The 15,659-nt window shown below is 42.0% G+C and overlaps 3 protein-coding genes across 3 annotated transcripts; all 3 read left to right on the top strand.

The window, feature by feature from the left end:
- The first annotated feature begins 32 nt into the window (after positions 1 to 32).
- drc3 (dynein regulatory complex subunit 3) lies at positions 33 to 4,943 on the top strand. The gene is made up of 12 exons (XM_076086069.1): positions 33 to 695; positions 778 to 894; positions 1,013 to 1,179; positions 1,327 to 1,473; positions 1,672 to 1,791; positions 1,896 to 2,008; positions 2,089 to 2,263; positions 2,383 to 2,514; positions 2,645 to 2,715; positions 2,968 to 3,088; positions 3,335 to 3,466; positions 3,591 to 4,943. Exons 1-12 carry the CDS (start codon positions 572 to 574, stop codon positions 3,708 to 3,710), a joined length of 1,539 nt encoding a protein of 512 aa, XP_075942184.1. The 5' UTR covers positions 33 to 571; the 3' UTR covers positions 3,711 to 4,943.
- Positions 4,944 to 5,158: 215 nt separating this feature from the next.
- On the top strand, positions 5,159 to 9,224 carry gid4 (GID complex subunit 4 homolog). Its single transcript, XM_076086066.1, is given in 7 exon segments — positions 5,159 to 5,195; positions 5,198 to 5,496; positions 6,006 to 6,065; positions 6,565 to 6,672; positions 6,901 to 7,002; positions 7,091 to 7,221; positions 7,303 to 9,224. Coding segments are annotated over 7 exon segments (786 nt in total). The 5' UTR covers positions 5,159 to 5,173; the 3' UTR covers positions 7,367 to 9,224.
- Positions 9,225 to 9,354: 130 nt separating this feature from the next.
- noxo1a (NADPH oxidase organizer 1a) lies at positions 9,355 to 15,286 on the top strand. The gene is made up of 8 exons (XM_076086064.1): positions 9,355 to 11,991; positions 12,107 to 12,187; positions 12,332 to 12,404; positions 12,502 to 12,685; positions 13,168 to 13,358; positions 13,458 to 13,577; positions 13,739 to 13,856; positions 13,994 to 15,286. The coding sequence occupies exons 1-8, from the start codon at positions 11,926 to 11,928 to the stop codon at positions 14,817 to 14,819; spliced, it is 1,659 nt and encodes a 552-aa protein (XP_075942179.1). The 5' UTR covers positions 9,355 to 11,925; the 3' UTR covers positions 14,820 to 15,286.
- The last annotated feature ends 373 nt before the right edge of the window (positions 15,287 to 15,659 follow it).

The following is a 15,659-nucleotide window of genomic DNA, read 5'->3' as shown; positions in this document are numbered from 1 at the left end:
ATCTTCAACAAACCCTTTTATATATACGAACGTGTGTTTTACTTGATAGTGCACCGTAATAATTTAAAAATACGATGAAAAAATGTACTCAAGCATTCATCCTCTGAATATATAGAACATTAAAAACGGATTAAGTGGATAGAGCCTATATTTTACTTTTGAAAAACTACAAAAAAACAACAACGGTGCACCAAATCATATTGGCATCACGGCAAACGATTGTATTATTTTATTTTGTGTTTTTATGACATGTATAACGCTAGTTAAGTAAGGTATATTTTTTTTAATTAAACGATTATTTTAACAAATTCTCTCTTGAGTACTTGAACGCAGCTTAAAGCCAGCCGGTTGCTATGTAACAGTGTGTAGCCAACAGAGGTAACGTTAAGAGGTTAGATGACTTTGTGACTGTCGTAAGTAGTTAACCTAGTTAATGTTGGTCTGGTAAACTCATTTATCTAGTTAAAATAATCTTAGCTGTTACATCATCAAATGTGTTTTTTGTTGTTGTTGTTTAGCATCCTCAAACTAAGCTACAAATTCACAAAATAGAATCTGTTTATTACTTTAGATGGATGAGCAGATTCTTCGGAAGGCAATAGTGGAGCAAACCGCTGAAGATCACGTTAGGTTTATTGTCAAGGCCGGTGACATCTACTTCCAGGAAACCCTTAAACTACGACTGGAATGCAGAAGTGAGTCGAAAAATGACAATAAATAAAAATATAATAATGAATGTGTATGGGTTTAGGTGTATGAAAGCTTGTTTGTTTACAGACATCCTGATGATTGACCACTTATGGGAATTCACATCTTTGGCCAGACTGGATTTGAACAACAACATCATAGAGAAGATCGAGGGCCTGGACCGTCTGATTAGTCTGACATGGCTTAGTAAAATGAAGCTTTATATTTATATTCTGCTCATGCTTTCAGTAATAATTGTGCATGTATTGATGTAGAGAACATCCTAAACTACCATTAATAATGTCATTCTGAATATGTCTTTCAGATCTGTCATTCAACAGAATAGAGAAAATCGAGGGTCTGGTGTCTCTGCGGAAGCTTCAAGTGCTGAATTTGTCCAACAACAGAATCTCTGTCATTGAAAACATGGACACACTCGAGAAACTCACTCATTTCTTGATCGCAAACAACCTTCTTGGACAGCTGGACAACGTAACAAGATTTTCTTGCATGAATCTTTCACATATTATGTCGTATCACGCTGTGTTGCAAGTATCAAGTAGCTAGTGTTTTGCATTTTCAGAATACAACATGACATAATGTTGACATGATCTAATACAACTTGAATGCATTTCAAAGGTGCTCTATCTCAGGAAGTTCAAGAACCTGTTCACCGTCAACCTACGTGGAAATCCTGTCTCTAAGGAAGACGGTTACAAATCTTCCATCGCAGCATACCTTCCAAACCTGGTGTGCCTGGACTACAGATTACTTGACGAGAAGACAGTAAGCATGGGCGGTGGTGTGTTTAGACTCAAACCCAAATTGCAATCTGGTGTCTTCCCCTTTTAAAAGCATTTTTTTTTTTTAAATAAATCGTTTTCTTTTACAGCATGGCAATGCCCAGGTTTGTTCGGAAATTCCACGTGGCTATTTACAATTTGCAGAGTTGATAATAACCAAATCACGTGTGTCTATGTACAGAAAAATGAAGCGTCTATAAAATACCGCCATGTCCTTGATGAGGTGAAACGTGCGGAGCTGGAGATACAACAAGCTGATGAGCTTAAGCAAAGCCAGGAAGCTGAAGTCAAATTACACACGGTAGCATAATGCACACATTTGGCCATCCTCAACATTATGTTCCACTGAGCGCTCCTCATTCTGTCTCCATCCTGTGTTTGAGTTCAGTTATTCTTCACCTACAGGATGCCTTTGTGGAGCTCCTGAATGGCTCCCACCTGTTTCAGAGCATGCTCAAAGACGATCCAGAGGCAGAGACACTACACTGTGTGCCCGAAGTGGCTCCTCTGCTTCAAACATATCCTGTGTTGTCTAAGACTTTCTAATCTACTGCAGGTGAATTAGTGATAACTTATATTCCTTAACCCCTACACTTACATTTGAACAGCAAATGGTGGAGCTGTGTATGCAGTTATTGGAAACAGGTTTGGCTGAACATAAGCGAAGAGAGACGGAGGTGAACTCCTTCTTCAGTGGTCAGAACGAGGCTGTGACACGCTACCAGCGTGAAGCATCGCAGATATTGGCACATTTTGAGCAGCAACACAAAGGGGTGAGCTGTTTGGACCGTAATGTTTTCAAAAGACCTGCACTGTACTTTATGTAGATAAGTCAGTCTACCTGCTTTGAGTGATTAGTACGAGAGTATCCGTTGTGTTCACACTTTTCTAGAGGATAGTGGAGTTGCAGCAGTTATCAAAGAAAGACCTCGTGATGGTCAAGATCAACCACTGCAAAGAGGAAATCAACCAACTCTGTAACAGCCTCCTGGCACTGGAGTGTCATCTGATCAGCCAGCTGGAGGTTGGTGTATTGTTTGTGTGCGTGCGTGTGTGTGTGTGTGTGTGTGTGTGTGTGTTCTATAGCTACAGATTTAAAACATCCCCTTACACCTACATGTCAAAAACATAATGACGCCTTCTGTGTTTTTCAGGATAGCAGCAAAAAGTTGGACATCAACATCTCGGACATGATTGGCAACTTCATTAAAACTGCTCAAGGGACATATCCTTTCTCATTGTGCATCATCTTAAGAGCTTTGGATCATTTCCGTTAACACTGGTTCATTACTGTTCTCGGGGTAAAGCTATTGAGATACTGCACTTCCTCATTTGGGGAAGCAACTTGCTCCCAATCCAATTGGAGTGGTCAGTAATCGAGTCATGTTTAGATGTCATTGTTTGAATCACACAGTGACACACACACACACACACAGTTCAGGTGAATGAGTTAAGACTTTCCATAACACAGTCGTACGTTTGTGCAATGTCAAGATCTGGAGAATGAATATCATGAGAAGGTGCAAGTGATTGCAGCAACTCGGGAGAACGTGGCCGAGGACAACCAGGATGAGGACATGCCAGATCGTGATGAAATGGTGAGTGGTATCCCTTTTAGACCAAACTGGCTAATCCCAAATATAGGACGGAATATAGAACTATTCACATGTAATGAAGTTTATATATTATTGCAGATATAGCAGAATAATAACAGTATCGTGTGAAGAGATTAACCTGACATCAGATGACAGATATTAACCTGAACAGGCCAGACAAGGTTGGGACATGGTTGAATACCATCGTCAGTGCCCTCCGCCTTTCACACCTGTGTTGTGTCTGTGTAGCTGTTTGTAGACAAAGACACAGTGATGGATGCACTGGACAACAGCCACAAGAACCACCTGTGGAAGATCAAGGACCGAGAGACTCAGTTGATTACACGTGCCGATGCCTGGAAAGTTGCTCTCGTTGAAGGGGTAGAGAGCTGAAATTACATTAGAACAAACACCTCAATTTATATTTTCACATGGATGACACAACTCTCTCCTGTATCTCACTGTCTTGATATTGTTTGCTTTTTGTCTTCATGGGTTATTACAGATTCAAGACAAAGAACTTAAGCAGAGCCGCACGCGAATCTCAGACATCTACAGATATGCGGACCATTTGTTGGAGCAGCTGAAAGGTTTATCTGTGAAACGGTCCTGCCCAACGGTATAAAAGTGTGTTTAAAAACATTTTTATACCGATTCAGCGTCTTCTCGTGGTCCCCGGTGCGACCACATACATGTGGATCAATGTGGTGTACATCTTTACTTAAGAAGAATAACATCACAAGAAAAGCGACAGTACAAAACTAATATGTGTTTTTTTGAACTGAAATAATAAAATAAGTAAATTAAGACTTTGCTCAGACTCTGTCTCCCCCTCCAGCCTGAAGCATTGTGCTGATCAGCTGTCTCCAGTGTTCACAGACATTTTCAACACCTCACTGGAGACATGCCACATACCAGCCTGCTTCAAGACCTCCACCATCATCCCCAAACAACAACAAAACAAGGATCACAGGACTGAATGACAACAGGCCCGTTGCCCTGACCTCTATGGTTATGAAGTCTTATGAGCATCTTGTCCTGTCCCACCAAAAAACCCTCACTGACCCACTCTTGGACCCCCTGCACTTCGTCTACAGAGCCAACAGGTTTGTAGACGAAGCAGTCAACATGGCCCTTCACTTCATCCTCCAGCATCTGAACTCCTCAGGAACCTACGTCAGGATCCTGTTTGTGGACTTCAGCTCTGCCTTCAACACCATCATCCCGTCTCTGCTGCAGGACAAGCTCTCTCAGCTGCACGTGCCTTCGCTTGTTACTGTTGCAATAAAACATTTGCGAGTAAAAAGCAGATACTTTAGCAATACATCTGTTAACAAGCATGAACACTTAAACGAAAGCAACCCCTAATTAAATTGGCTCTGTCTCTCATCGACCGCCGCTATGTTTACACAAGCATAACAGAAAGCTTGGCCAAAAGCATTTCTCTGTTCTGAATTTACTTGTTTTTAGAATAATTCTTGATAAGTGAGTATGAGAGCAGCTCCTTGTAGTAATAAAATCCTAAAGATACGTCCCCCTACCAGAGGGCCATCGTCGTAGTTCTCTGACATTGTCAAGGGAGGGGTGAACGGAGGAGAATGATGTTGCTTGCAATCTGCAACCTCATCAATAGATGCCACTAAATCTCACACTGTCCTTAAACGAGGGGACTTTAACCTAAAATATGTCCTCAAATATTAGGACATTTTACTTTAAAAAAAACTACAAATTGGTGTATCTAAATAAGTCGTTGCTCAATATAAATATTGTAAATTCTGTCTCTCTGTTTGCACCGATTTCCACCAATATCTTCGCGAGCAAAATGCACGCCAAGTCTTTCCTGGAACTATCTGAAGTCTTCGTGAATCACGTGATTTTTTTAACTTTGACGTTGACGCGACTCCCCCTCTATACGGCTCTAAGTGTGGTGTGTCAGGAAAATTGAATACAACTCCCAGAATGCATTTTGGGTACACTATCCAATAAGAGTCTAGCTCAAGCCAAGCACTAGCTTTCCAGCCAATGCAATTCCAGGAAGCTGGAGTCTTGACATGAAACGTTGCAGTAACCCTCCTCGGTAGTCGGTCCATGGACAATTTTGGGACGTCGGGGATTTTGTGCCGCTGGCAGAGCCTCTGTCGAGACCCCTTCTCTGTCCGGCTCTAGTGTTCTCAGCCGTAACGTTAATGACGGTTGCTGACGGTGACACCTTAGCGCTCATCATGCCTGTCCGAGCAGAGTGCCTCAGTACCACCGGCTCGGCCTGCACATCCTCGGCCTCGCTTGTTCCTCCTGCCCCGATCAACACCTTCCAGCCGGGGGTGGCCACGTCGCTGCTGTACAGCGGCTCACAGTTTCGGGGTTATCAGAAGAGCAAAGGCAACTCCTACGACGTTGAGGTTGTTTTACAGGTATATTGTTACTGACATGCACCTGTCCTGTTTGGTCTTTTTTTTAAACATTAGTTTGTTTATTGCCACATTGCAAAGTCAGCATATTTGTAGCAGTAGTTGCTAACTTAGCTGTCGTTAGCTTGTCATTCAGTACGCTGACCTAATTATTGCTACTTCACTGTGTTTCTGCTGTGACATTAAGAATTTGGACCTAATTTCATTAATCAACGTTATAGACACTTATTCTGCAGTAATGTCACACACACACTCCCCAAACATACACGTTAGCATCTTGTGCAACTAGCGACCTAAAGGAGTAATAATCTGCTATGATTGACTTTTGACAGCAGTGTCGGCAGTCTTATTGACAGAAAATGTAATGCCTGACTGCAAACCCACTTTGTACGGTTTGTGTCTGTTCACAGTACCCCTCCTGCATTTAAAATATATATATATATATTTTTTTTTTGTACCTGTGATTTCAGGCCACTACATAATTATGTATTATTCCCTAAATGTGTTTGCAGCACGTGACTGTGGAGGACTCATATTTGTGTGGATACCTGAAGATCAAAGGCCTGACTGAGGTGAGCTGTGAAAGTAGGTCAGATGTAGTAAGACTGACCTTTATTCTGAGCACAGACTGGTTTCTACATTGAAGCGAGTGGGAACTGGTTTCTACTTGCTTGATGCAGACTGAATTGTAAATAAAAAAGCTTAGAGGTGGACAATTGGGATGTACCTAGATTGAATCTCTTTATCCAGGTTTGCACTCTAGTCCTCAGCTTAAGTGTGTCAACTGTTGCATTACAAACGCAGGATCCTATTTAAACTGGCAAGTTGTTTGTGAGAAAATTAAGCCAAGAGAACAAACTTGCTCACCTATCTGTAGTAAGTCAACATGCATAATGATAAAGATTCTCCCTAATGATTGATTTGTAGCACAGCTAGTTGAAGCTGTTACAAGTATATCATAATATATCGATATTCAAAACGTTTTTAACACTATTTGTTGCATCACTTACTGTAATTTCTGCTGCAAAGTTGAACCACAGTTAACGTATCCACCTTCTCTCTGTGTGACAGGAGTATCCAACTCTCACAACATTCTTTGCTGGTGAAATTATCAGTCGAAAAAGACCTTTTTTAACCAGGAAGTGGGACGCAGATGAGGACGTGGACAGAAAACACTGGGTATGTTCGGTTTGACTTTTTTTTTATTTGAGCCGACAGCTCTTCATCTAACAAGTTCACGGACACTTTTGTATTCTTATGTCTTCCAGAAAAAGCCCATAAATTGCAAAGAAAATTACGTTTAGACTTTGCCTAAAATCAGACTTTGCATCCTGAGTTACAGTTGTTGTTTTGTCAGCACCTCCGTAGTTTCTATTCTCTTACCAGTACTTCATGAACTCTTTCCAGGGCAAGTTCCAGCCTTTTTACAAATATGCCAAAAGCTTCAACTCAGATGACTTTGACTATGAAGTGCTGGACAGCAGTGATTATGTCTTCATGAGGTGGAAGGTTAGTACATAGTGTCTCTCTCTCTCTGTGCTTGTTTTAGCTTTGAGCTCTAACCTCCACTCTTGTGTTTTTTTTTCTGCACCCCCAGGAGCAGTTTTTAGTCCCCGACCACACAATCAAAGACATTAGCGGCGCCTCCTTCGCTGGCTTCTATTACATCTGTTTCCAGAAGTCCACGGCCACTATCGAGGGTTATTATTACCACAGGAGCTCAGAATGGTAACTACCAAACATCTTCTGCCACATTAGTACATGTTTCTTTTGCCACATTTGACTCCTCTCTTCTCTTCACCCCTGCAGGTATCAGTCTTTAAACCTAAACCATGTCCGAGAGCACAGTATGCCTATTTATGAGTTTCGGTGACGAATGTACACACGAGTACCAAGTCAAGGAGGGGACAGTTCCTACTGCGCTGTGGTTCAACGTGGACGGGAACACCGGAGAGTCCTTTAGTGCCGAGATGGGAGCTGACCCGTTTCCCTTCCTGCAGGGACGTAAACCGTGGTCAGACTCTCCTGTGGCGGACCGACAGAAAGAAGGCACAGAGAAGGACGAGTTTAAAGGAAAGTAAAGATCAGTGGAGGACGGACGGCTCTTGCAGTCACTGTGGAGCTCACGTTTACTTCAGATTTCATATTTTTAATTGTATTTTGGTCTGTTATCATTTCGTGCCACCTGATTTCTTTGCGCTTGCAAAGGATCCGTCTTCCTGTTTGTTGGACATCGAAATATGTTCCTGTTTTCCTTCAGCGGAGAAACGTAACTGCCTTTTCAGCTAAGAGTTGCAAAAGAAAAGAGTATAAAGGGTGTATGTTTGTGAGAAGAGCAAAGCTTAATTTAAATCATTTAACATCACTTTGACACCCCCGTAGTGTTTAATGCAGAGTACGATGGTTGTGGGGTTATTGCCAAAAAGGTTGCAGAACAGAAAGTAGCAATGATGAGCAGTGTTCTACTTATTATGCAAGGTCTTTAAGACCGCAAGTTGTGATCTGGCGCTCAGGGATGGTGTTTTTGGGGCAATACGTATTGAGACCAAGAGCTGAATGTTGAGAGTTGGCCGAGTTAGGATGACCTCCAACGGGTCGTTAATAATCAATAACCAATCATTTCCACGCTGCTGCTTTTACAAACGCAACGAGAAGTCTTCAAATGTCAAAATGTCTCTATGCAAGCCAAAGGTCACAAGTAGGTAGGCTTTAAGAGCGCATAACGTGTTTTATTTACAGATGATTTATCTTCCTTTTATTTGTTTTTATCATAAACGTCTGAGTAAAACTGCAGAGGAAAAATAAATAGATTTAATAACCATTACCAGCATGTGAAGCTCAGACATGTGACAGTGCATTCCAACTCAGTTTAAAAATGTAAAAGTTAATTTTAATAGGTGTCGACAAACCCCTATTGTGTGGAGTTCGACTGACGACATCTTCAATCTTCAACACAGTCTGTGGATAAAATCTTAGTTTTCTTTGGTTTCAGTCACATGCGTCCTTTCAATATAATTTCATCTTCAGAAGCAGTGACGCGTGTCTGAATGAGGAAGGCACAACAGTTGAACGTAACAAAAAAAAGAAAAGCTTCACACAACATGCTTGTCTGCAACGTGTTACTGTTCTGTCCTCAGTGGAAAATATTATGTGTGGGGAAAAAAAAGCACCTTTTGTGACTCATGGAGAAAAGTCTAAAGTAGGAAGAATATAACCTCCTTTGATGCTTAAGGAGAAACCTGCTGCCTTAACATTTTAAATGTAAATCTCCTTTAAAAAAAAAAAAAGACAAATGATTAGGTTTGTAATGTTTTATTTGAACAAAATCATGAAAGTATATTTCTGTGGTTGAGAGAACCTTCATCGGGTTGATATAAGCGTCATGTGTTGGCGCGTGCATGTACTCCGTCTGCCTCTGCGTTGCTTATTGGCTGTCAGCTGGCTCGCTCGCCTGCTGCATGACGAGGGGATTTGATGGGCTGTGGGAATAATCTTTTCTTTTTAAAGTATGTGGATTGAAAGTGTTGCAATCTATTGGATTTAATAAAAAAAATGATTGCTGTTTTATTTTTTATTTTTATCGATCATATAACAGAATGAAAATGTGCAATGTAAGAAACAGATGTTTATTTGTGAGTGTTATTAAGTCTCCACTGAAACACTTGATGTAAAGAAGAGGATGTATGATGAGTCAGCCTCGTGTGAGGAGAAATAAAGAGTGGATTATTTCATATGTTTTATTGTTATTTTATATTAGTGATTGTTTAATAACTGGATCCCCATTAGCTGACGCCTTAGCGGCTGCTATTCTTCCTGGGGTCCACAGAAAGGACAAAACATGATGTGAAACAAACAGTACAGTCAGAATAATAGTACAGTCAGATACAAAGTGCAGTCAAAGATGTATATTATCAGAACCGACCATATACACAGTGCATCCATCATTTATACAAAGAAGGATCAGGAGACTACAAAGTGATAATCTGTGCATCGAACATCAGGCTAAAAGTTTAGTGGCACTACAGTGTGACACTACAGGTATACCTGTGCAGGAGTTCAGCACTAGATGTCAGTAGTGGGCAGCTAACGGGTTCAAGCACGCGTCAGGCTCCGAACTTTTCAAACCGCTTAACACTTCTGTTACTGTTACAGTACTGTTACTTCTGTTTACTTATGTAAAGATGGCTCCTATGGCATAGTTTGGTTTTCTAAAGGTGAAGAGTAATTTTTGTTTTGGGAGTTCCTTTACCATCAGGCTGATTATCAGGGGCGTCGTTAGGCCTATTTTAGGGGGGCTGAAGCCCCCCTAAAATGTTCTTCAGCCCCCCAAATAATTTGGCATTATTGGCTTTAAAAAAAAAAATTAAATTAAACTATTGTTTCTCACATGGACAAGTTATTTATAACTCTAACATGCTACATATGTGCGTGCGTTCTCGTTTGTATGTTTTCTCCCCCTTCAAATTACAATCCAATAGCCTATCATCTCAACGATGTAAAGTTGACACTGTCAGGTCCATTCTCCATCCCTTGTGTGCGGTCCCTTTAAGAATTAGGATTTGGAAAGCTAGTTTATCCGTCTTTCCTTTACAAGTAGGAAAATTATTTCTCTCTCTTTATTTGAGAAAAGTTCATATTTGTGTTGTCAAATTTCACTATGACCCTGAAATTCTGTCTCTTGTGTTATCATATACTGAATGCAAGCAAAACTATAGAGCAAAATCACACGCTTTCTGATTGAACCAATCTATGAACTGTCTGAAACAATGGATATCCGCGGCCCCGAAAAAAATTGTCACTCCCCTTGGGGCTAAGCCCCCCCTTTCTTTGTATCCTAGAAACGCCCCTGCTGATTATTAACCACTTAAGTTAAGTAGTTCCAAGAAAAACATTTTAAAAAAATGAGTCAATGCTCCGTAAAAGTGACTCATGTTTGGTGTACGTGCTGCAGGTAGCATAGAGAGGAAGAAACGTGTTTTTCTGCAAGCAGTAAGAAATGAAAGAAAAACATGGGCAGTAACTTCCTTATCTGGCTTTAACAATGATGGCTTGATCAATAATAACTGCATAGACTTAATGAGACGAGAGACAGAAGTTTGTGCGCGTGTTGTTAGAAGAGTGGCGTTCAGATAAAGGGATCAACCTCATTAGAAATACAGTTCATATCTTATACTGTATGCTGCCCCGGTGGCTGCATATTCTACTTTTCTTTATTGTCCTTCTCAATGTGCATCCGATGTTGTTGCATATAAAGCACTTTTTAACTGACTTTATCCATCTAATATATATTGTGTTATTATTTGTAGGCCTATAGCGCGTTAAAAAGTACTCAAAGGCACTTTACATGGTAAAAACAGAAACAATAAAAGCAATTATGTTCTACCATGACACAAAATGAACATTAACATATATATATATATATATAGCCTATTATTATTATTATATTATTATTTCAGCGTCATATCTGTCTAGCCAGGAGATATATTCTACACAGAATGAACCAATAAAGTCAAAACTGACATTTCCTGATGTGATCGGCCTGAATAAAATGGGCGGATGAATAATAGGAATAATAAATGGGAAACTCATCATCATAATAATCTCTCGTGCTTGTTGATGGACTGAGAACAGGACCGTTATGTTCTTCAATGCACCTGCTCAACAGGATTTGGAAAAACTTGTCCATGCATTCATCTTCAGCAGACTGGACTACTGTAACGGTGTGTTTACAGGTCTCTGTAAAAAGTCAGTCAGAAAGCTGCAGCTGATTCAGAACGCTGCAGCTCGAGTCCTCACTAAGACCAGGAGGGTGGATCACATCACTCCAGTTCTGAGGTCTTTGCACTGGCTTCCTGTCCAACAAAGAATTGACTTTAAAATCCTGCTGCTGGTTTATAAAGCACTGAATGGTTTAGGGCCAAAATACATCTCTGATCTGCTGCTACCTTATGAACCATCCCGACCCCTTAGGCCGTCTGGGACCGGTCTACTTTCTGTTCCCAGAGTCAGAACTAAACATGGAGAAGCAGCGTTCAGTTTCTCTGCTCCACACATCTGGAACAAAGTCACAGAAAGCTGCAGGTCTGCTGAGACCCTCAGCTCCTTTAAATCAAGACTGAAGACTTTTCTGTTTGCTGCTGCCTTTAATTGCTATACAAATAAACTTGCCTTGCCTTGCTCCACATTATTGTCACGCCTCACACCTCCGAATTCCCTAACCAGGAGAACGAGTTTCACTTTGCCTGTCATGGAGAGAAGCTGGACTTTCCGAGGATGTATTGTCTGCGTGTCTGACGCAACACCTGTGGAGGAAATATAAACACACCTGCAGAGCATCTCCGCTTCAGTCCCCACATACCAGAGCGAGGCTGAGAGACTTATGTTGCAGCTCAGACACCTGAATTCAACACACGTTGTCTCTGTCGGTGCATCATGGAGGGCCACAGGTATCCCATCAGTGTCGGTTTGATCGGAGTGATGCACAAACAGAAGTGCAAAGTAAGCGCATATGGAGATGTTTCCTCTTTTTCAGATTTTTTTTAAAGATGCCACATTTCAATTTTAACAAAATCTGCACTTCTCAGTGATTCATTTTGCATTTTCCCTTTTCCAGATGTATATGACCTCCGTGCTTTGGTCGGACGAGAATGAGATTGTAGTTTACAGGACTTTTCAGGATTTCAAGACAATGCACGTGAGTATAAAAAGGCTACATCTCCTCTCTGCGTGTCGCGCGTGTGCATGTGGTTGTCGGTTAATTAATAACGGTTATGTTACCTATTAATAACGGTTCTGTTCCCTATTAATAACGGTTCTGTTACCTATTTCTTTCCGACAGAAACAACTGAAGAAAGCATTCCCACCGGCCAACAAAATGAAAAAATCCGACAGAATCATTCCCAAATTTAAAGGTATGTGTTCGTAAATTACAGCTGCAGTTTATGCGAGTTACAAAGTGCGTTTACAGGCTGTTTGGATTCTGACTTCAAGATCCCTGTGTGCTTTTAGACAAAATGCTGAACGGCGGCGCCCAGAAGAAAGGTCCAACCAAGTCACTCCTGCGCCTCAAGTTCTTGCAGAAATACTGCAATAAGCTGCTGAGCTGCGACGAGCAGGTCTCTCAGTCTGCAGACCTCATCCAGTTCTTCCACCCCAAAGACCAGGACCTGCAGCCCGAGTTCGCCAAGAACAGGTAGGCTGAACATATTTATAGTAAATTAGAACACCACCTTTAGCCTTTTTGTGGCCATAGAACCCAGAGCCAACCCTAAAGACTTCGAGATGCATAAAGTGAGCAGTGACATTTTAAAATACCTAAATTATCCATTAAAGCGCATTCTATAAAACATGCATGGAAATAAGGAAACAATTATTCTTAAATCAACTTCTTCAGCCTTGTAAAAAAAAAAGTGTTGAATACAAAATTTCTTTTAGCATAAAAATGTAGAAGAATATAAAAGGATGGCAAAAATAGACAATGTGAGTCTTTCTGCCAGCATGTGGACCTGAATAATGTTAAATGCTGAAGTATTAGCACCGGGATAAGTCTGAATTCCTGCTCAACAAATTTGGGTGATTAAATGCAGACTTTGGGATTGGACTTGTGCATGAGCTGCTCTGTGTTTACCCGGAGAGAAATCTAGCTCCAAACTAACCTGCGACTGTCCTCCTCAGCATCATGGTCTTGCCATCAGAGGATGAAGTCAGCGCCGATGCGGGACAGGTCAAAGGTGGCAACGTGACCCAGCCGTTCGTCACAGAGACCTACAGATGCGTGGCCCCTTACGAGACCAAAGACACCAAGAACAAACCTTTCAAAGTGGCGGTGGACGAAAAAGTAGACGTGCTCATCAAAGACCAAGCAGGTGAGCGAGTTTCACTGCTCAGTGTCCCGTCAATGGTTGGAACCTCATCAACCCAATTACACGGACACATGTTAAATATATGTGGTTGTGTTGGTTCAGGGTGGTGGCTTGTGGAGAATGAAGACAAGCAGATGGCCTGGTTCCCTGCCCCCTACCTGGAGAGCCTTGATGATGATGATGCTGCTGATGAAGATGGCATTGATGGGAGCCCTGAGAGAGGTATGTCCATAGATACAGTTTCAGTTGTACCTCAAACTTCAGACCATCAACGCGTGGCTTGTTTGCATACACAGTGCACGCAGTTTTAAAATACCGTAGCGGGTTAATGTCGGTCGAGATGCTACGATGTCGTGTATTAAAGTCGTGTCTTTCACTCTCAGGAGAGCTGTACACTGCAGTCAAGAGCTACAAGGCCACCAAAGGTGACGAGATAACCGTGTCCATCGGTTCAGTGGTGGAGGTCCTGCAGAAGTCTGACAACGGCTGGTGGCTCATCAGGTATTTAACCCTTTGGCTGAACTTTGTAAACATCCTTCCAGCGGCATTAAAGATCATCTTGTCGTAACGAAATTCTCACAGCTTTAAACTCCTCCAGACTTGAACCCCACATTCTTGTCTTTGTTGTTTTTTGACAGGTACAACAATAAAGCGGGCTACATCCCCACCATGTACCTGCAGCCCTACAACTTCCCTCATATCCGCATGACAGCCCACCATCAGAACCGCCGCACCTCCTCCCCGACCCCGACCCTGCAGTCCAACCAGCTCAGCCTCTCGCAAGGAAACCTGCTGCAACTTCCACCCATCAGGTCTTCCTCACCCAACCTGCAACTTCCACCCATCAGGCCTTCCACACCCAGCCTGCAACTTCCACCCATCAGGCCTTCCACACCCAGCCTGCAACTTCCACCCATCAGGCCTTCCACACCCAGCCCGCTCCCATCACGCAGGCAGCAGAGATTGACCTCTCTGGACATCCTGCCTAAAGAACCTCACTTTCAGCCTCCAGCTGCCACCTCACCTACGACTGCAGAGTACGTCCCTCCGCCCACGATCATGTTGCAGATGGACGGAAAACAGGAGCAGTGTGAGATAAGCCCGAGAGCAGATAGCGAGGAAAGCTTTTCGAGCGACAGCGACTTCAACGACGAGCTCAATTCTTCCTGGGCGAGCTCCTCGTCCTTCAACCTGAACCTGAGCCAAAGCTGCAACGAGGAACAGCTGCGTCTCAGCCGTACGCCTCCCCCTATGGCGAGCAACCGCCTGAGCCCGTCGAGCATCCCGGAGGGGAGAATGATGCCCAGCGTCTCTGATCCCAACCTCTACAAGGGCCCGAAAACACCTAAGGTGCCACCCAGGCCACGGGCCCACGATATCCTCACCCGGTGTACCACCGTCACCCGCAAGAACGCAACCAAAGGCAGGCTGTCACCCACTCAAATAGAGATAATGAGTCTCTGAAGTTTATACTGATGGGTAACTTCATCTTTATTATCAAGGTACTTTATCTAAGAATTAAGAGGCGTTGCACCAGAAGCTATATCTATATTGGCCTTTAGCAAAACCAGTTAATATATGAGTGTGTGTGTGTGTGTTTGTATATGTATATAAACAAGATTAATAAGGAAACATTAAACACTCATGAATGAACTTTTATTTTCCATACTGGAATCCTTGTGTTGTGCCTTATATGCATTTTTGATTGTACTTGATTGATTTGTTTTCATGCAAAAGTAAATGTTTGTTTGAAATACCAGAGTGCAGGTAGTTCTATTTCCTGCTCAAGCCTGTTAAAAGCAAACTCAACTTGACGAATGGGATGTGTGTAAATATACACTCCGCAGTCTGACCGTGTATATTCTGTGTGTGTGTGTTCACGTGTTACTGAAGAGCTTGGAACAAATAAAACTTTTTTTTGGATAACTTGATTTCATCTTCAATTGTCTTTGATTTCAATTTGTATTTATTATTTTCAGTCGCTACACAAGTGAGGAGCTGGGACTTGGAAATTTCATTTTCAAATAGATTCAAACTGTTTCACCTCGACACTAGTGTTCAGCTAAGAGCAGATGAACGGTTAAAACCAGAAGGAAATTGTCAGTTTGTCTTATAATAATCTTTACATACATTATCCAAACTTCTTCACACTGCAAACTCAAAAACATTTGTAATTTCTTTTGCATAAGCAGATTGTATCTAGATTGATCTTTAGATGCATGAAATGGGATTTTTGCAAATTGGCATCAAACTACATCTGGAGGTGGTTTGAAATGTGACTCCAGTCAGATCTCTCAGTAAAGT

Source organism: Anarhichas minor, unplaced genomic scaffold, assembly GCF_050575085.1.
Source record: "Anarhichas minor isolate MPS153535 unplaced genomic scaffold, ASM5057508v1 ptg000007l, whole genome shotgun sequence".
In the NCBI taxonomy this organism is placed as follows: Eukaryota; Metazoa; Chordata; class Actinopteri; order Perciformes; family Anarhichadidae; genus Anarhichas; species Anarhichas minor.
The sequence above is the reverse complement of the archived record's forward strand: the minus strand, read 5'-3'. Positions and strand labels throughout refer to the sequence as shown.

Coding starts and splice junctions, on each gene's coding strand:
- noxo1a (XM_076086064.1), top strand. CDS start 11,926: ATGGAGGGCCACAGGTATCCCATCAGTGTCGGTTTGATCGGAGTGATG. Junction 11,992..12,106: donor TGCACAAACAGAAGTGCAAA/GTAAGCGCATAT, acceptor TCCCTTTTCCAG/ATGTATATGACCTCCGTGCT. Junction 13,359..13,457: donor GCTCATCAAAGACCAAGCAG/GTGAGCGAGTTT, acceptor GTGTTGGTTCAG/GGTGGTGGCTTGTGGAGAAT.
- drc3 (XM_076086069.1), top strand. CDS start 572: ATGGATGAGCAGATTCTTCGGAAGGCAATAGTGGAGCAAACCGCTGAA. Junction 1,474..1,671: donor GATTACTTGACGAGAAGACA/GTAAGCATGGGC, acceptor GTCTATGTACAG/AAAAATGAAGCGTCTATAAA. Junction 2,009..2,088: donor GTGGCTCCTCTGCTTCAAAC/ATATCCTGTGTT, acceptor CCCTACACTTAC/ATTTGAACAGCAAATGGTGG.